Genomic DNA, 20,799 nt, shown 5'->3' with positions numbered 1-20,799 from the left:
GCCCCATTCTTGCCATACTGTTATGATTATATTATGCAGACATTGTAAGAAACCACAGGTGGAAAAAGAAGCTACAATTGGCATTTTTAGAAGGACACTGAAAAGCAAGATAACCAGCTTGAAATAACCTGATTGAGTTTCTCAGGGTTAAACCTTCTCCCAATATGTACCTCTCTCATATTATGTCATATTTTCACCACATCGCTGTAATTTGACCTGTTATCCACTACTACTTATGGACTACCAAACACCGAGACCCAGCACGTTGCATGTCAACATACATTGCATGTTAATTAATTTTTTTGGCCATTTTAGACAAATAAATGCAAAAGTTAAAACATATTTACCTCAGGTATTTCTGCAGCAGTCAGGCTTTAAGTGTGGAACAACCCAAAATAAATGGATAAATGGATGGATGGATGGATGGATGGATGGACAGCTAAAACTGAATGCACATCAACCCTAAAGACATGGTGGCAGCATTATGATGTGGGAGTGGTTGTCTTCAGCAGGGAGAGGGAAACTGGTTAAGAGTCGATTGGCAGAAAGAAGCTAGAGTCAGGGGAGTTCAGCAAAAAAAATAAAAAAAAAATTTCCCACACTCTTTAATTTTCTTTTTCCATACAATCCAGAGAAGGAAAATTAAGCACATTCCATAATACTCCAGCAAATATGTCCAAGTATATATGTATATAAAGAAATCTACATTCACCGCCTTGGCCCAACTTGGCTGTGCCTCACCATTCCCTACAACATGGCTCGGTCTGAGTGACTCACCAACGCTGGTGATCCGCTGAGTGACCAGGTCTTTCAGCAGGGCGTCCAGCACGGGGCTGTGCCTGGGGTACAGCTCGTATCTGTTGATCCCGATGTGGAAACGGAGCCAATTGGGGTAGGATTCTGCTGTCGCCTCAGCAGTTGGAGAAAAGTCGTCTTCGTCCTCGTTCCCCTCCTCGTTATGCCTGGGGGACAATAGAGTAAGAATGAGAGGGGAGGGCAATGTTTAACAGGAGTTTGTCACCACATAGGTTTAATGGTGTAAAGAAATGTGTAGAGGAACATTTCTAAGACTATGCAGAGACTGAAAGTTTTTCATTCAGCAGAAATGTAGATAAAGGCTTATAGATAGATAGATAGATAGATAGATAGATAGACAGACAGAAGGATAGATAGATAGATAGATAGATAGATAGATAGATAGATAGATAGATAGATAGATAGATAGATAGATAGATAGATAGATAGATAGATAGATAGATAGATAGATAGATAGATAGATAGATAGATAGATAGATAGATAGATAGATAGATAGATAGACCCTTTAAAAACACTAACATTAGTTAAGTATTTTCTCTATAACCATCATCTTCCTTACATTAACAGTTAGACATATAAAGAACTGATCACAGTTTTCCTGAATATTCAACTTACCATCCCTGGTTTCCCGTGGCTCTCGGATAAAACCTGATATCATTGTTGACGTTAAACAAAGTATCATCATCCGTGAGTGGAGGAAGGTCAACCTTGTATAAGGGATGCTCAAACAAAGCCGACAACCGAGAGAGAGCCTGGGCAGAGGCGGTGCGACCCACGCTCGCGTCACCCATGAGAGGCTTGTGCTCTTTTGCCGACGGTCCCGTTCGCCCGCGGGAGTCCCCGGCTCTGTCCACGCCCGCCGCGCTCTTTTCCAGCGAGTGGGACGTGAGGTTTGAGCTGGGCTCGTTGCTGAAATCCTGCAAGATCCTCAGCGTGTGCTTGTTAGGCCAGCCCGCCTCGGCGGCCGATCTGGCGCGCTGCTTCCCCCAGCCTTGAGAGTCCCTGGCCGGGTGCTGCGCGCACTGGCAGCCGCCCTCCTCGCCGTCCGCTCCGGCAGCTCTTTTCTCCAGCTTTGGCAGCAAGTCTATCATGATGTGCAGAGTGCACGCAACTAAAAACACCATGAGGATCAACACTCTGAATTTACGAAACAATATCATGGTTATTTATGCACTATCTTATTTGGTCTCCGTACAAACAGATCAGGCTTTTGTGGTCCAACAGTGGAATGCTATGAGAAAGCAGCAATATAACTATCTTCTATTACCATTTTACTCACAACAAGCGCTAGGAATCCCATCATATTTAGGAGTCATATTTAATTTGCAGTAGTCCAAAATCTTCATGTCCTGACAGGTGCATGTAAAGCGCTCTTCATGTGCTGCCTTCTTGAGCTGGATGTTTGTGTCAGGAGGACGGCGGTGGGAATAAATGTTTCAGAAGATGTAACAAAGAGGAGCAGGGTCCCGTTAAACGCATCGATGCTCTTCCTTGAACCTGCTTCCCACCGCGGAGTGAGACATCAAACGAGCCATAACTGCTTTCTGTTCAAATGTAAAGTCACAGCAGAGGTAGATTTCACTTAATCCGCTTTCCAGTGATATCTGCAGTTAATTTCTAAGACCAAAATTTGAAGAAGAAGAAGAAGAAGAAGAAGAAAAACATTCCGTAAAAAGAGGATGTTATCGGCGAGATGCTCGGATGCTGCCCCACTTCTTCTTTTCCTACTGCGAGCGTCGTTGAAGTGAAATCAGATGCTGCCTGGCAGGTGTTGCGATCCAGGTCGTGATTTTGTCCTCTCAGCACCACCTTGTCTCTCCCTCCAAGTGTTCATTCAGGGTGGGTCTGTTAAATCTTAGACATCTGAGCCCAGCCTCGGTGGCGTCATGAGGAAGAGATTGGCTGCGTCCCCGCACATACAAGCAGCGCCACTGTGACATGAAAGGCGAGCTTTAGGGATGAAACGCTCCGGGAGCCGAAAGGCTGCAACGCTCTAGTGTGCAGCCAGAGGGCGTTGGAGCAACCTGAAACTTCCGGATTTCCAATTTTTTATTTATTCCCCCCATATCCTCCCTACAGGTTAAGTCCATTGGTTCTAAATGTGAGATTTCTGGACATTGAATATTTAATTACTTTAGTATAATAACTATTATGTTACAACTCTTAAAGTTGTAGTGCTATGAGATAAATCAATCTTTTATTGGAGTGAACATTTGAGAAATATCAGCATTAAAATAAGACAATATTTAACAAAATTATGACCACATTTATAGGTTTTTCTAGGCAGAGTCTCCCTAAGTACCCAGATTTAGGTCGGGATCCGCAGGAGTAAACGATACAAAACTGAGCTTAAACAAATAAAATCAACATACTGATAAGTATTTTAGCTGTTGATGATAATCCTGTAGTTATTGAACTTTTTAACTAACTCAAGGACAATACTTCTATGAAGAATGAAAGTCAAAAGTTGCTCTTTTTTATTTTTGACTCAGAAACTGGAAGGTTTGAGAACCACTGCTACAGATCATCCGTAATACTGAATTCTCTCTTATGTTTTTGTCTCTTTGGTTCTCCTTACAAGTTTCAATAGCTTATAGTTTGGGGACTGAAACAGGCATGATGGGACAACCTTTATGTTGTGGCTGATGGACAATTTCTCCTAGTTGATTTGACCATAACATAAGGAGACCAAATAACAGCATCTGACACGTTTCAAAGCAGCCCAGGACAGTGAGCATGCAAACTGGAGCATGTGAGGCTGCTGTGTAAAAGCGTGGGCACAGGTTAACCCAGAAGCTGATTTACTGTCTGTTTTCCTCTGTAGGAGAAATTTAAGGGAGTTAATCCCACAAGTAGAACCATTGAAGAGCTTTTTGGCTGCAGAGGAGCTTCCAGCAGCAAAAACAACAAAACCATTGACTGACCGAGTAAGATGTCAGTTGAAAGCTTAAAGGAGAGGAGTGTGTTTTAAAGACTGGTCATGATAGTGATGGAGAAACTATCTTTTTCTTTTGTTTTGTTATAATTATTACAATTAAATTTCAAACAGTTAAGCCAAAAATGACAACGTATTGTTTTCCATTTTTTTTCTCGTTCTTTCTTAGTCTTTCTTTGTTATAAAGCGTAAGTGTGCGATGATTTGTTAATTTAATCATTTTAAATAACATAACCAAAAGTGCACCATTACAAAGCAAGCGAGAAATGAATCAAGAGAATCTTTATACTCAAAGTAGCACTTATAAAACACACTGACGATGGAGTTGGTGTTAGCCTGTGATAGATGTTTGTGGCACTTGTTTAATCAAGGTCAATAAAGTGCCTGAATAAGTCTTTATTCTGTAATATTTCAATCATTATTAGTTAGAAAGCTTTCTATTTGTAACGTTTACACAAATGGCTCTTAGGTTTAGTGGATAATAACAAACTGTATGATACAGTTTGTTTTCCAGACCAGAAGGTCCTGAGGAATGAACGACTGGAGGAATGTCAATAAAACAGTGGAGGTTTAGTAAAGTGATGGCAATAAGAGACTGATCTTACGGGTTTTTACACATCATTTTTACACTTCATTCCAAATAACTATGAACGCATCATTCCACAGTAAAATAGTACAATTATTGACTTCACACACATATATTCCTAGCAAAAGGACAGAGTTTATACTTATTGTTTCTTGCCAGCAGCTCTGGCAGGATGGGACTTGTTGCAGTCTCATCTTTTGTCACATGACTAATAACTGCTTAGGAACATAAATGCTAAAGACCACCAAATACGTTCACTAAAAATGCTATTCGTTTTCAAGCAAATGTTCTTGGGAGTTTAAACCTTCACTTTTCTAACTTCCTGTGACACCTAGCTATGCTGCAGTGCAAACAGTAGTGCGGTGTAAACAGGAACAAGTGAAGATTCTTCACTATGCCGTATTTTTTATTTCCATCTTCTTCCATAAGATTACAAAAACTTTGTAGGTAATAATGTTTATGAAATAAGACATTGCAGTGATAAAAAAAAACAGGAAAACATTATGCAAGGGTTCAGTTAATTCTCTCCAAACTGAGTACAAGGCAGACATCTGATTTGAAAACTTTTAGTTCTTCTGTGAGAGAATGTTTCTGTTTAGACTGAACTTTGAGTTGTGAAACACTTTAGAAAGTTAAAATATTTTCAGAAAAACGAAACCCCAAAAGAGCATAAACTATTTCAACTACTTCAAACAGAGACTCTTGTCAGACATGCATATAAAGAATGCAATTTTAATCAAAGGTTTAAATCATATTAACTACATTCCTCACATATTATTCCTTGGTTTCAGACATTTTGCAGTCAAAATACACCCACCTGCTGCAGCAGAGGTTATCTGTTATTTCCTGATGAATTGGAAAACCTTTTCAAGTTAACTATGTGAACGCTACAGACTGAAAGCAATTACTGCATTTGGCACTTGGGTCTGGGCTGGGCTAGATTTCTTCCTAACTTGGAATAAATGACCAGCACTTTAAAGCCTCAAAGTTTCAGTTTGCCAAATGCAGACTTTTGCCTGCCAGAAACCAATAGCGAAAGTCTAGTTAAGCACTTTGTATTTAGCTCAGTCAAATCATACCAAGGACAGAAATCTGAGCAAATTATGAATATTTTCTTGGCTTGTTTGTGCTTGCTTTGCACAACTCAGGGTTAGGGCCAAACTGGAAGAGTTTCTTCTGGCTTCTGTCAAAGGTGTTGAGCTGGAGTGTGTAGCCACAGCTAGATTTGTTCACCCAAATAAAGCAGGATCTGAAAGTTAACAAGCCAATGAAATGATATCCCTATTACAAGCTTGGCATCCTAATGTGCACCTAGCAAAAAAAAAAAAAAAGAAAAAGAAAAAAAAAAGATATGCACAGACATGACTGGATGCCTCCAATGCCAAAGTTATTATCTGTGAATTTTATAATTTTCAGCTACACAAGATCCCCCCAAAAATACCAATAATAAAAACACATGAGGGATTTTGTATCATTTGGAGGAGCAAGTGAGAACCAGTCGCTTTTGGCACACAATATCCATGTGTGTTGCCAGTGGGAAGAGAACAGATTCAGTAATTTTCACTTTTCTTGTCTCTTTCAAGAGGACAGGTTCAGACTGAATTTCTTCTTATCTCAAGGCAGAAAATGTATTTTAAAAACAGACATGTATTTTGCTGTTAATAAAATGCCTGTTTTCTCATGCGATTCATGTTCTAAGCTACTGGGTAGATAGACTGCTCATCCTTGACTTGTATTTGGAAGGAAAAATTTTTTTTTTTAATGCAGACTTGTCTAATTATTGTTGTAATCAAGTGATATTTATGTGAAGTTGGCTTATTGGTTATTTCCTGAGGCAACAAACTGCATTTGAGGCTGAAGCAAGCGTCAAAGTCATTTCTTCTATTGGTGGCGCAGAAACACGGCACTTTGTAATCTTCGGAGTCTCCTCGTCAAACAGGAGAGACGTTTACCCGGCTGCTTTGGCTCTGTGGTCGTATTTTGTTTTGATGACAACGCAGAGCATTTAGAAAAATTGCTTGAATTTTTCTGAGGCAAACGATTATAGATATTTATACCAATAAATAATATATATGACGAGAAAAATAACAAATGCAAATGAATAAACATGAATTCGAACAGAATCATTTGTAATCTAATGAATTTTTGATAGCTTCATGATTTTCTGTATGAAATAGCTAGTAATGGAAAACAAGAAAAGAATGAGAGAAAAACTAACATAACATACTGTCAGACAAGACATAAAGAAAGAAAAAATAACAATCATTACAAAACAAGTGAAAGAGAAACAGGAACTTGCGCGCATAGATTGGGATAGCACTCCATCCATCCATTGTCTTCCACTTATCCCAGATAGGATAAGTGGTAACAAATTTGAAAAAGAGTAACATTTTCTTTCTTATTCTTGGGGATTTTTCTGGCATTTTCACTCAAGATAGAAAATATATCCTTTCGAGTAAATTCTGGATCCCAGTTCAGTGGGATCTGCCTAAATTTGTCTCCAGAAATTAGGAAATGAATTTCCACTGAAAATGGTAAATCCAGTGATTATCATTAGAACCTTGCTATTCAGGATTTGGAAAAAAAAAAAGTTTGCTCTGCTTATTTTTCAGTCTTTTAGTTTGGTGTGGTACGAACACAATGGTGAGATTGTGAAAGAACGGTCTGAAACCACCACAAAAAGATTGCCGCAGGTCTGGCAAGGGATTCAGAGAAGCCTCAAAAGAATATGAAAGCATTCGACTGTGCAAAAAATAATGTACAAATCGAGGACATTAAAAACATCAGGGAAAATGTCCAGGCTTGGCAATCCAGGAAAGTTTATTCTGAAAACAGACTGCAGGATGTTAAAGAGGTCTCTAAAACCACTAGGATGCAGATAAGGCATCCGAGGCAGACTCTTGTTAATATCGATATGAAAGTTTATGCCTCTGCAATCAGAAAGTAACTAGACAAGTTCAACTTTTACAGGAGGAAACCAGAGCAAAGGAAATATTTGGCACAGACAAAATCCAGCATTCAAGAAAAAGAACTATGACAAAGCAACTTTGAAGCATAGAAGTGGAAGTGTCATGGTTTGGAGGTGCTATGCTACAGTAAGGAATTATATTGTGAATCACAGGATGCCTGAGAGAAAAAAAAATGGATGAAGCAGCAGTGAATGCTGAAACATAAAAGTAACCCAAAACATACCTGGACTTTCAATGACTGAGAATGACGAAGAGCATAAGTTTGAACTCTGTCAATTGGGGCATACGTGCCAGAAAGCCCTCAAAAATGACACAGGTGAAAGAAAGAAGTGGAACAAGTTTTCTTTCAACCAATCTCAGATATTGGTACATGTCATCAACAATCTTCTCATAAGTTAGGTAAGGAATGTTTCCTTGCTTACACCATTATTAAATCGCAGTTTTTTTATTGATACTTTTTGTTTGCTGAGTAGAGTGTTGTGGGAGTTTACTTTTAATTTAATAACTGTTTTTTTTTTTTGCTTACCACTTTTTCCTCACATTGCTATTTTCTCCTCCTACTTCCCATCAATTCATCTGCAGTGATTACTCTACAGTGATTACATTAACTTTGTCATTTTTTTCTGTCCTTATCTGGATTGCTTTGATATTTATGTATTTACACTCAATAAATATGATATGTTTGTGGACTGGTGCTGCATAAATAAACTAAACAGAAAATAAATGAACTCATTTATATTTGAAAAGGAGAGCAGAGAAAAAATGATTACCTGAAACCAAGGATTGGAAAAAAAAAATAAATCAAAAGAGACTTAGGATTCTGGTCTTATTTGGCACATTGGAGTTCTCAGAGAAATATGTTTGTGTCTGTCTCAGTGTCTGAAAGATTGACCTGAGGGCTTGTCTGTTCCTGAGGTAGGCAGCAACACTATTCAAAGTTCAACTTGATTTCCCAGACCTCACGGATCAAGATACAAGAGCAAAGTTACAAAGTAATGCAGACCAATAACTCTGACCGAGATGAAGCCACATCACCGGTCTGATCCAGTGAATCAGACATACACACATCTCCCAAAGGAGCAATGGTAAGGGAAAAAAAAAACATTTTTATGACTGTCTCCCATGAAAGGATAAAAACTCCATCAGTTCAAGCTCGGGCTGGCAGTTATATCAGTGGGATGATTTGTTAACAGTTCATTTCAAGATGAAAGATAAATGGGTGTGTAAATTTTCTAGGCGCAGAAGTTATAATTGGGGACTAATCTCAGGCAGTAAAGCAATGAAAATGTTCAGAAATGGCTCGATGTTGGGTATAACAGGCTGATGAAAGAAAAGAAAGGCTGACTGAGGGACTCTGAGCTGGTGACTGAAATGGAGAGAAGCAAAATGAGTGTGAGGGTGGGTGCTGAGCAGTGACACATTTATTCACTTGACTGAGAACAAGCAGGAATATGGACTTTGGCAACATGCGAGGGACGTGTGAAAGGAGGCCATAGTGGATGGTAATTTCTAGGTTATACTCTAAAAAATATCTTCAAAACCCCCAAAAAACCGGTTCTATCAATGAAACAAGTTTTATTTCTATGAGTCGGGAGTTTAATTGTTGTTGTAAAGTCAATGTTGTTCTCAAGCTTTCAGGCTTAAAACAAAGACATCAAGCAAACATGAATAATTCATCAGTCTCACAGTGCATGGCAGAAATTTTCATTTGCGTTGAATTGCTTGAAATCTCCACGTTACGACCACAAACTATTCAAACAGGGTTTTATGCAGAAGAATATTGCAAAGTACCATCTTGTTGAGAAGTCGATGGATAACTACGCATGACTTTCAACATTTTAACAAACAAAAATCTGAAAAGTAGGGTGTATATTTGTATTCAACCCATGCCCAAGTTAATGCTTTGCACAAACACTTCTCCCTGAAATTAGAGCTGAAAATCTTTTGGGGGTATGGCTCCAACAGCTTTTTACATTTACACATATCCATTCTGCTTTGCAAAATGGCTCAAGCTCTGAAAGACTGGATAGAGAGTGTCAATTTAGTCCTAATTGGATTAAAGTCTGAAACTTTGACTATGCCACACGTTTAATATGGTTTGATTGAAACCCTGTCATGTTGCTCTGATTGTGCTTCAGGCTACTGAGGTGATTCTCTGCCTCAGTTTCAAGCCCTTGCACGACTTTGAGGCCATCAAAGGTCATTTTCTGAGACTCAATTACACACAAACTGCCAATTAGGAAGCCCGTAGGGTCAACAGCTTGCATTGGGTTTTATTTAGAGGTATCAAAATTAATCTGTCCGTAAGCAAATTGCTACAAAAGTCTTCACATATTTATTTGGAAAAACAATTTGGAAGCCATGCATATTTTTTTTCTTCAACTTTACAGTTTTGCAAAACTTGATGTGGATCTGTCATGTTAAATCTCAATAAAATACACTGAAGTTTGTGCAACAAATTATTTTCATGTATTTGCAAGTCATAACAGGAAACAGAACAAGACTGTTGTGCTGATCGGTGTATTTTGAACCCTCACAGAGCAGAGTGAGATAAAGGAAATGAGGGGACAGCAGGCTTTGACCTTGAAGTGTGTGTTGTGTTTATGTTTTCTAAGGCCGGGTGTGTGTTCCCAGAGACATGACAGCTACTGCAGCTGCTGACCTGTCCGTCATCAGAGGACTTGGGCGCGAACTCTTTTCTGTCTGTCATCCACTCATCAGCTGACAGTGTAGCTGACAATGTATTGTTAGTCACTGTCCCAATTCATTGCACAATCAAAGGGCAGATGATAAATGTCTGTTGTCTATACTTGTCCTTTCACCTTCTAAAAATCAGCATCAAACAAGTTGAAGAACAAAACGTGGGATTTATTTTGTTTCCTTCTTTTGATGTTGTCATGTCTGGAATACTATATATGTAAACGCAAAGTTCCTTTAAGTGTAACTCTGAAAATTAATGTCTGTTTGGTGTAACAAAGACTTAACTTGACTCATGAATTGTTGGCAGCATGTGCACAGTAGTGCAGGCTCGCTAACCCAGACTTATTACGCTTGCGTTGAACGAGAAAAATGTATAATACTTTTTTTAAACAAGCATTTGAAAACCTTACTTACTGTTTTCTTATAGCAATAATTAATCTTTCAGATAACCAACTGTTTTTGCCACAGAAGAAATATTTTTCTTTTTGTTTAAGGTAAAAGCAATCTCACAATAGAACACTTTTGTTTTAAATGGTATTATTACTTAAAAGTATCATACTGTAGAATCTTATAAGAGCCAAGAACACATACTGCATCCTTAAGTTTAATTGAAAGGTCTAGCACAGCTTTCAAAGTTGTGTTTTAGAGGCTTTTTAGTGAGTTAGTTAAACTCTGGAACCAAATACACAAGATGTTGAAATGTACATAAACTGTTGACATCCTTAAGTCTAGACAGAAAACATCACAGTGAGCTGCAGCTTACTCATACAGGCCAAAGATGCTTCATCAAGTCAGTTTTATCCTGTCTCAGCTTTTTAAATACTTATTCAAATATTTCTTTTTATTTGATGTTTAATTTTTTTTCTTGCTAAATTTATTTCTTGTTTTTAAAATGCTTCTCATCTCTGTTCCTTAGTTAGTTTTAAAGCATTTTAATCCCCTAATGCAGGAAGGGTGTTACGACTGGTGTCGTAAAGTTGATTATGCAAATATGAGCGTACAGGTGCCTGTCCCTGATTGGCCTCCCGAACGTGACGGATATAAAAGCTGCTGATGGGATTTCCTGTCATCCATCCTCAGCTCTTCTCGACTGGCCGTTCTGTTTGACCGTAACACCTTGTAAAAGTTCTGGAGTTTGTAGGAGTGAGCTGCCTTTTCTTAGTTTTCTCATGTTTTTCTTAGTTAGGGAGGTACATTTTTGTCATTTGGTTTATTTACTTTCTATTAGGCAATATTCAGATAGTTTCCTTATGTTAGCTTAATCAAAAAATACATCTTTTTAAAATAAATAACATTATGAAATGTTCAACTGTGTGTGTCGGCTGCTTGAGATCTGAAGAGGATGGATCCTTCACGTTGTGATCTGGCCACCCTAGACGGGTCATAACAAGGATATGTTAAACTTGACCGACAGATCATTATATATGGTTCTTATAATCAGAAATTGTAAGGACAATTTTTTTTTTTCTTTGAGATTTGGATAAAAAAAAAAAAGATTTAATCAATAATGTCAGTACACAGCAAACTGTTAAGGTAGGTATTAAGGTATTCTGATTAACTCACTACTGAGTCTCTGAACTGTTTAGGAATGATAGTTTAAAGGTAAGGGCAGTCTGCTCTGGCTCAAAGTATGATGAAATACATCGCTGAAGGTTCTACCTGCAGGGCAGGGTTATCATGACATTTTGATGGTCATTGACCAGGAAAACGGCTCGTGTGCTGATGTGGCACTCTCCACTCTGATTTGTGTATTTACAGTTCAGTTTGTGAACAACAGGGTAGCCATTCACTCTCACCGCCTCCCCATGACTTTAACAGGCAGTTTGTTGCTCAAGAGTCTGTCATAACTCTACAGTAATCCGTTGTGGGCCACATCCTGTTAGTGCTTTGCTCCCACTCGCTTGTTGACACACAGGTCATTGCAGGGCATTCACTTTGGCACTAAGATTCAGACATAAAATGATGTGACAGACACTCAAATATAGAGAGCAATAGGCATTTCTTTTCCCATTACAGTTTCCAGTGTGTGTGCATGATGGCATGTCCCCTGTTGTGTTTGGCCACGACTTTTCATCCAGGAAGCCCATAATTAGACAGGACCGGTCTCTGCCAAGGAAGGATGAGGTTAAGGAGTGGGAGTGAGTGGCCTGTTTTGCTCTGTGGTTTTTAAAATGAAGCGTAATTATAGGAGAGACACCCCTGCTGGACCTCAATGACACATTTCCTGTGATTACAGGAAATGACCGGTATTGATTGTAAGAAGAGAGGAAGAGTCATGTTTAATTGCATTAGAATAATTGCTTATTGATGGCTGGGGTGAGGCCTGTCGCTAATCATAAAGCTGTAGCCTTTCAGGTGTGAAACTTGTTTACGCCACAGTGGCCAGAAAGTTGGGAAACTCACTTGACCTCACCTTGTAGTGAAGTGAGTTAATTTCATCATGTCTGAAAGTCTCGCAGTCCAGGAATTCTAGAAAAATACGTAAAAGATCAGGACTATTTTCTACCCCCTAATCTACATATATACGGAAATTTTGCTCCACATTTAAAGGAGTTAAACTGTGTAACTGCCTTCCTCTTTAAATCCCTTGAATGAATCAAATTAAGTTTCAACTGATTTTTCAAAACTTGCCAAGTAGGCAAGTTACTCATAAATATGAGTAATGAATTTCTTGGTAAGTGCTGGGTCACCTTGTGCACCACTCAATCGTTATTGAGGATGTATGCCCTGGCTTTGCAGTTTCTCCTTATGATTTAATAGATTTTCATTCTTCTTCTAACAAGAGTAGAAGTAAGGCCCACAAATGCTTTCTGGTGTTCTGAAAAAAGACTTTAACAGTAGTTCAAAATTAGACTGAACCACACGCTTGGACATGTTGTGTTTTTTAATGAGCTGCTTATTTATTTATTTATTTATTTATTTATTTATTTATTTATTTATTTATTTATTTATTTATTTATTTATTTATTTATTTATTTATTTATTTATGTAGCAGGGCAACAGAAATTGGAGGAAGTCTGTGGACATCAATCTTCAAGTCCTACCACAGATTTGGAAAATAATTAAGGTTTGTGCTTTGACTGGGCCACTCTAAAAAGTGCTTATAGTTTCCTCTAAACCAGTGATCTCCAAACCACAGAAGGCTTCGCAGAATAAAAGGATTTATAATAAGATTAAATCACACTCAAGACTGTTTACTAAAATAAGGGACATATCAAAAGCTTGTTTTATTTAAGGGTGTCACAGTAAAAGGAGCAGAATGCAAATTCAGACCAGAACGAAAGACACTAATACCCCACAAATAGCTTTCCTTCATAGTTCACTAGAAATCACAGCACAAACAGTTTTTTATTGAACAGGACTGCAGCAACAGATATGGTAATTGTGCTGTCAGCAGCATCATGTTTGCCTGTCTTGTTCACTAGCTCCGTATTTCTGTCCACGTCTCATAGAGGATGTGTTTTGAGCAAACCAGACAGCTTTGATCTTCAGCCAGGGACAGCGGCTTCGGGGCAGGCCATGGTGCAGAAAGTTGCCCCGCTCCCAGGTCACTGTGGTCTGGAAGCTAACACGGGATCACAGAATAAACAAGTGGTTTAAGTCCGGGGAAAGCTGCGGGGCGGCCAACAGAAGGGCGTGTGTTTGCAGGGCCGTGCATGTGTGTTATGTGCGCGTTTGTGTTTGTGCCAAGGATTCTAAAAATTACAGACTTGTCCATGACCTGCTGTCTCTCGAAGCTTTTTAGAAAGTGGTGACTGCTTCATGTCTCAGCTGAGAACAGTGATGGTGTACATTTTTCAACTTATGTGCTCAAACTTCTTCAATATTATTATTTCCTAGTACAACTCATCACAGGCTGTAAAAGTACTTTCAGATGATGAAATTACATTGAAGTGCTGCTAGGGGACATTTATGCCTTTCATTTGCAATGTCGTCATACACGAGCTCCCCATCATCAAATTATCATGCAACACAAACAGACAGAGATGGATTTTAATCTAATCAGCTTAGCCATGACACTGCCAACTCCAGGAATTACTCTATGATGATTCATTTGCATAATTTGTGTCCTCAAATAAAATGTAATCATTTCATATTGTGTCAGATATGTCAAATTTGTTAAGACATTTATGTACCATGAACCATGCGTTTTAATAAATTTTTCAGCAGAAGATTTGTGTCAAATGTATTAAACGTGGCAAGGAATGACTGGTAAAACATGAGTGGTCTTAAGATTCCCTCATTTATACAGCTAATGTAGATGTAATTACCAACTTTTATCTCACTTTGCTTTATTTTTTGAGGTTAGTGTACAGTTTTTACTCTTTGAGAACTTCAGATATTGCTGAAAATGTCTAAGCACTCCTTTTATAATGCTTGATTTTTGTTGCATTAAACATTAAGCTATAAATCTTTTTGAAACCAACCCTCTTGGTGACATAACCACAAATGAAGTGGGAGGATTTTTTGGACATTTACAAATTTGCAACCTTTTGTAAAGCCATAGTCTATAAAGAGATTATAAAGTATCAAAATGATAAAATTCTGCAAAGGTACCTATCAGGAGAGGAGTCTAAAAAATTCACTTCATAAATATGCAATGGCACAGAGGAAACCCTGATGAATAAATTGGAGAAACTTACTGAAACTATGCGTTTATCCATAACTGTTTAAAAAAAATAAATAGAAGGAAAAGTTGCCAAAATTACAAAAGATGAGTGACACAAGAGATGATGGAGGAATTTCTGGTTAATACTCATGTTATATAATGAAGACAGTCATATGTATTCTCTGTATGTATGAACTAATATATCCAGGCTATGCTAAGATTTCTCAAAATCTTGTGGAAGATTGAGACACAATCAAATCAAACCAGACTGGAAATTTTGGTCACAATACCAAACCTGAACATCACCAAGGTTGCCATAATAGTAGTGATGGTGGTAGTAGAAGAGGTAGTATTTACATTTTATTTGAGGGCGCCTTTCTGAAATCCCATGCCACCTTACAGAGAGGAATAAATATGTAATCTATAAACAATCAGTAACAGAAAATCAATACAACAAGATTTGACAACAGTTAAGGTTTGTGCTTAAGGAACGTAATCCAGTTTGAACAAGTGTTTTTTGAGCTGTGACTGATACGAGGCAAGAGAATCTATATTCCTAATTACTAGAGGAAGTGAGTCTCTGGGATGAAGAGGAGAGTGACTGAAAGCTTTGTTCCCTATGGAGATAAGATGGGCAAAAGGAACAATAAGATGATTGGCAGACGAAGATCTGAAAGAGCAGGAAGTGGTGGCAATGTGAAGCAGGTCACATGAGGAGATATAGATGCGCTTTAATGTGAGAATTAAAATGTCAAAGTTTTTTCCGAGCTTCCATGGGTAACCAATGAAGGTGTTGAATAACTGGGGTAATGTGTTCTCTTGAGAGAATACAAGTTATTACCTCTGCTGCAGAGTTCTGAGGGAGATGGAGCTTATGGACGGACATGGGAGACCAAAAAGAAGAGTTGCAATAATTGGTCTGGAAGGTGATAAGGCTTTTGACAAGGTTGGCAACAGAATGGAGACTAGAGATGGGACAAATTCAAATTATATTACCAGCATGCAAACTGGAAATATAATTAATATGGGACTAAAAGGAGAGAGTACTATTAAGTATGACTCCCAGACTTCTACCCTGTGGGGAAGGATGAATGGGTAAGTATCAATATTAATGGAGGAACTGTGAAATTTGGTAACAGAAGAAATATAACAACAACTAAAAGTTCTGTTTAATTTCTGTAAATTAGACAAAAATCATAATCTAATCTTTATGAAGCAGTCAAACAAGGTGGAACTGGGCTTTTGGGAGATGTGGAGTGGGATGTCACCTGCATAACGATAAAAATTAAAATGATATATTCTGAATATGTGGTCAAGAGGGAGCATGTAAATAATGAATAAAAGGAGCCTCTATACTGAACTCTGGGGTGCACCTGCAGAAACAGAAAACATACTTGAAGAGTGTGATTTAAATTGGATGAACTGAGTGTGGACTGAAAAATATGAGGTAAACCAAATGAGGGGTATGACGCGCCATGATGCACTCAGTGAAACATAGTGGTGGCAGCATCATTCTCTGGTATTACTTGCATTTGGATTGCAGCGGGGTTTTGATTGTTCTGAAAAACCCGACGTTTGAAATATGTGTTTGTATTTTAAAGTAAAATCTGTAAAAATTACACTTTATGTTGAGGGGATTCAATTAAAAGTGATTCTTAAATAAAAAGATCCCAACAAATTAATATTCTGTAAATTTATGCAAAGCACATTGTAAATGGTTTATTATTTTCACATCTTATGGCTATTTGAATAGACAGTGAGCAAAAGTTGAATTTCACAGAAACACTAAAAGCCTTGCCATCGTCTTTCTGTTTAAAATTGGCATGTTTTTCCATTGCATGAATTTGTTCTCTCTTGACTTTCTGCTATCGTTGAAATTCATAATTTAAACAAACACAAGAAAAACTGGCAACAATATAATAAATAAAATTATAATATCAGATTAAGTGTTTTGTCTCTTCAGAGTCAGTTGAATAGCAATAGTAATTTATTGATGTTTAAGTCTTAAGTGTAATAGCTATTGTTATTATGCCATTGATATTCAACACATGCCTTATCCTGTTTATCAAAATTTACATAATTAAAATATGAAGTAAGTTTTTATTTTCTCTCTTTTCTGATTTTCCTAAAGTTATTCAAGTAGAAAATATTTATGTTTGTTTTATATCACTAATGATTACAATGAAACTTTAGAGGGCTGACATAATTATAGAACGGATGTTTTTCTATCAGTGTCTGTGTTACAGTATAGTTTTGTGTAGTTAGAAAAGGCAATCTATGACAGCAGCACAGAGGCAGTGGTTCAGCAAACTTTGTCATTACCCTTCTGCCCAGGGGGCCTGTTTCTTTTCAGACGCCAGATGAGAGGCGGGTATGTTGCACAGAGCTGACACTGAAGGACAGACACAATCATGCACTCTCGTCTTGTACCTGAGGCCAATTCAAAGTCACCAATTAACCAGGATCGCATGTCTTTGGACTGCGGAAGTAAAAAATAAATAAATAAATAAATAAATAAATTAAAAAAAAAAGCAGCAGACTAAACAGAAAAACTCAGACAAACAACAAATCCAAACCTTGAACCTTCTTACAGTGATGCAACTCTGGTCACCACTGTGCATTTTCACATGCCGCAGTGCATTTCATATTATTATTTTGATATAACACGTACAAGCTATTCATAGCATGTATATTTAATCTTTCTTACATTTGTGTGCTTCATGCATATTTCATGCGCAACAGTCACGAATGCGGTACACAAGTAGCACGAAGTAGCTTCCTGCAACTCACTGAGAAAGTGTGAAATGCCTACCGCCCACAGCCGTCCCTGAGGTCCACCAGCACAAATGCAGCCCTAAATTCTTTTTATTCACCAGGACCGTCAGCCGCTCCTCTGATCCGTGTCCCATCTCTCCTATCCTGTCACCTCAGGCCAAAAAAGCCCTGAGTGAGCTGTGCTAATGTTTCTCCCGTCTACTGGGAGAAAATTTGATAGACTGGACAAAGAGGGAGCCCAAAAGAAGAAGAAAAAAAAGTGCCTTTGTCCTCTATGAGAATGGAAAATCTTTAAGCACAACAGACATAATCACAAGAGTATTCCATAACCGTTTTGCAAGGTAATGTTATCTTGATGTAGAGGAGAAGACAAGGAGATTGAGCGAAAAGATTTCCAGTAAGTGAGAAGGCCTCCTTCACTTACTGGATTTGTTTTTATCAGGTCATCCTGCTTTTAAACTGCAATGGCAGGCGGGCACATTGCAGGGTTTTCACTGAGTCTAATTTTTACTTCCAGATTTAGTTTTTAAAGTCTGCAGCTGATCCAAAATCATCCAAGATAATTTTCCAGCAGTATCTGACTGCAGATGTTGATCTCTGACCATTGAACTTTCCCCTTAATCTGTGTCTTCACTGATAGGTTGTTACGTTATAGATTGCTTAATATCCTATGTCAACCAGAAGAGAACTTGAACAAATGCAATAGAGTTGAAAGTCTGCAGTTACATACAGGTGACATATATATATATATATATATATATATATATATATATATATATATATATATATATATATATATATATATATATATATATATATATATATATATATATATATATATATATATATATATATATATATATATATATATTTTATTTTTTTATTTTTATTATTCTCAATGGTTGTAGGTTTCAGGTATGCAGTTTTTGAGAATATTTTAAAACAGAAACATTACTTTAGTCCCACACAATGATGGGAAAGAAGGCTGTCTTGACAAATATCCAGCAAAGTGTAAACAGATGTATTTTCACTGACCATGTAATTGCACAAGTTGACATCTGCTTAATGGAAGCGTGCCAATTTTGAGAGGACTCTCAATTTTTGATGAAAAGTTTTGGCGCTAGGATGAGGTGGTTCTTTTGGCCCTATCAAAAATGATTTATTTCACAAAACTGCATTGAAAACATACAAATCACCTGATAATTAACCGACTGTTGCCATGGGTGACCATCAAACCACAAAGAATAAGACGACAGAAAATACTTGGAGGATTATGGCGCGGCATATTTTCACTGACTGATCACATGGGCAAACTTATTCACGTGTGATTTTAATTGTGTTTCATATTAAATGGAAACACTGCAATTGTGAAATTGTGTTTTTTATTGAATATTGACAAAGTTTTCAAGATATGTGTAATGGAAACACAAGCTACTGACTCCAACCAGAGAGGGTAAGGAAAGGCAAGGTTAGCTCATTGCTAATGAAGCTGGCTTTTCACAGAGTACTGCATGGTACAGCATTTTTTAAAAGAATTTTTGCTGTCCTCGTGGCCTTTAGTTGTAAGTAATTTGACAGGAAGAGGCCAGACAGAAGGAGGAAAAGAAATGCAGCAATGGTACCAAGGCACAGTCGGTAATGCATATGTCTTTTTATACAGTATGTAAACTTCTGGTTGGTTTCACTTGTATAATTAATTTACTTAACATATAGTTTCAATGACATTCTAGTTTAATAAGTACTATAATCTGAATCAGAGTTATTGGCCAAGATTGTGTTTGGAATCTGGACTACAAAGGAATAAAATAAAGTACTCATCTCTTTCTGGGAGATTCTACATGTTAGATAAAGATCAGCCTAAGTTAATCATAAGTGATAAAGTTAATAAAGTGGGCAGCTACAGAAACTAATACAGTGTGACACATTAACACGTCCTCAAGCAGAAAAACAAGCTTTCTCTGACGGCTTCCAAGGCATAAATGTTACAAAAAACACAAGCCACACCAAAACGCTGTTATGAAATGCCTCCCCTGTGTCCAAACATTTCCTGTCCTTTAGAGAAGCTGCATATTTCATTCAGTCTCTGCTCTCCTGCAGCATAACCATAAGAACAAGGTCAAACGAGATGAAGCATGGTTCTGTCCTCACTCCAGGCTAATTTCTTTAATTCTTAAACAAGATGTGCATGACAGAGAATTAATTTTCAGCACAAACAAGCCTCTGTTTGTTTCCTGGGGATGTTTGGCAGCCTTTTTTTTTGTCAGGAGCTGGAAGTGATTAATAACCCTGTCCAGCACCTACTACAAGTGGGAATTAAAGGCAACTGGTAAAAATAAGTGTAGGTGTTAGAAAGTGAACTGGGTCGTCTTTGCTTTGTGTGGCTCTGGCTCTGGACAGAGAGCTTTGTCTACATGCTCTGTGGCTGCAGTACTTTCCTGTGCAAACACTTGCCTTTACCTTGTGTCCTTTCTGAATGTCAGTGGGGCTGCTGCGGACCACGTGTCCCTCCTTCTTGCTGCAGATAATGAGCGTATTAATATGTACATAGGCAGCCAGGTTAATGCCTGCCTGGCACTCCAATTTCACGGCCCAGTCCCGGGTTGAGCACCAACGGGCTGTGATTTTGCCTTTATCAGATGAAGAAAGAAAAATATAGTTCTGAATTATTGAACAGATACATGACTGACAGGCCAGCTGATGAAACTGAAAGGGAAGGTAAAAGACAGGGAAGAGAGAACAAAAATTGTTATAGTGAAAATGACTGATGTCAACGATAAGTGTAGTTGAGGAGGTTGATGCTAAAAAATACTGACACCAAATATGGCTGGAGGGGGAATGGAGGAGGTGGATAAAATTGCTGAAATTGTTATTTGGTTCTCTGTTTTCTTCCATGCCAGAAGTACAAAAAGTTTCTCCATCCATGTCTATATGTCTTACTTTATGTCATAACCTTTATAACTTTGAGGTTAGTTAGTTTTGGTTTTCACTTTTGTGTTGTATTTTTGCTCATCACTTGTTAATAACTTTTGCTTTTGGTTATGTTCACTTTCTTTTCTTATGTTTTAATTGGGCTCCTGATCTCAGTGTTTCTCGGTCTGTTCATTCTTTTCATTAGCCATTTTCCTCCAGTTCCTGCAGTCATGCCCTCCCTGACAGCTGCAGTGTATTCAGGTAAGCTGACACGCTGGTTACTCACTCCAGTAAACACTGGATCTATATATTCAACTATTTGATCTTCAGTCACTCCTTGCTGGTTTGTTTTGTTGCAACCCAGAGGAAACCTGCATCCTCCTGTGTTCTCTTCCATTTTTCTGTTGTAAATTTTTCTTTCACTTCCAATATAAATTATTTAATCATGGTCCTGCCTGCCTCCTGCCTGTGTTATGGTCCTCAGCAACAGCAAAATAA

At 37.9% G+C, this 20,799-nt stretch overlaps 1 protein-coding gene across 1 annotated transcript in view; it reads right to left on the bottom strand.

The window, feature by feature from the left end:
* The window catches only part of fam20ca (FAM20C golgi associated secretory pathway kinase a), a 40,412-nt gene extending 37,619 nt beyond the window's left edge, over nucleotides 1-2,793 (bottom strand). Inside the window, exons 1-2 of the mRNA XM_044101176.1 lie at nucleotides 1,433-2,793; nucleotides 778-962 (exon numbers count right to left, since the gene is read on the bottom strand). Coding sequence (XP_043957111.1) covers nucleotides 778-962; nucleotides 1,433-1,977 — 730 coding nt within the window. The 5' untranslated portion in view covers nucleotides 1,978-2,793. The remainder of the gene's footprint in view (nucleotides 1-777; nucleotides 963-1,432) is intronic.
* Nucleotides 2,794-20,799: the final 18,006 nt, after the last annotated feature.

This window comes from Gambusia affinis, linkage group LG19 (genome assembly GCF_019740435.1).
Source record: "Gambusia affinis linkage group LG19, SWU_Gaff_1.0, whole genome shotgun sequence".
Classification (NCBI taxonomy): domain Eukaryota; kingdom Metazoa; phylum Chordata; class Actinopteri; order Cyprinodontiformes; family Poeciliidae; genus Gambusia; species Gambusia affinis.
Note: the sequence above shows the minus strand (reverse complement) of the source record. Positions and strands in the feature narration are given on the sequence as shown.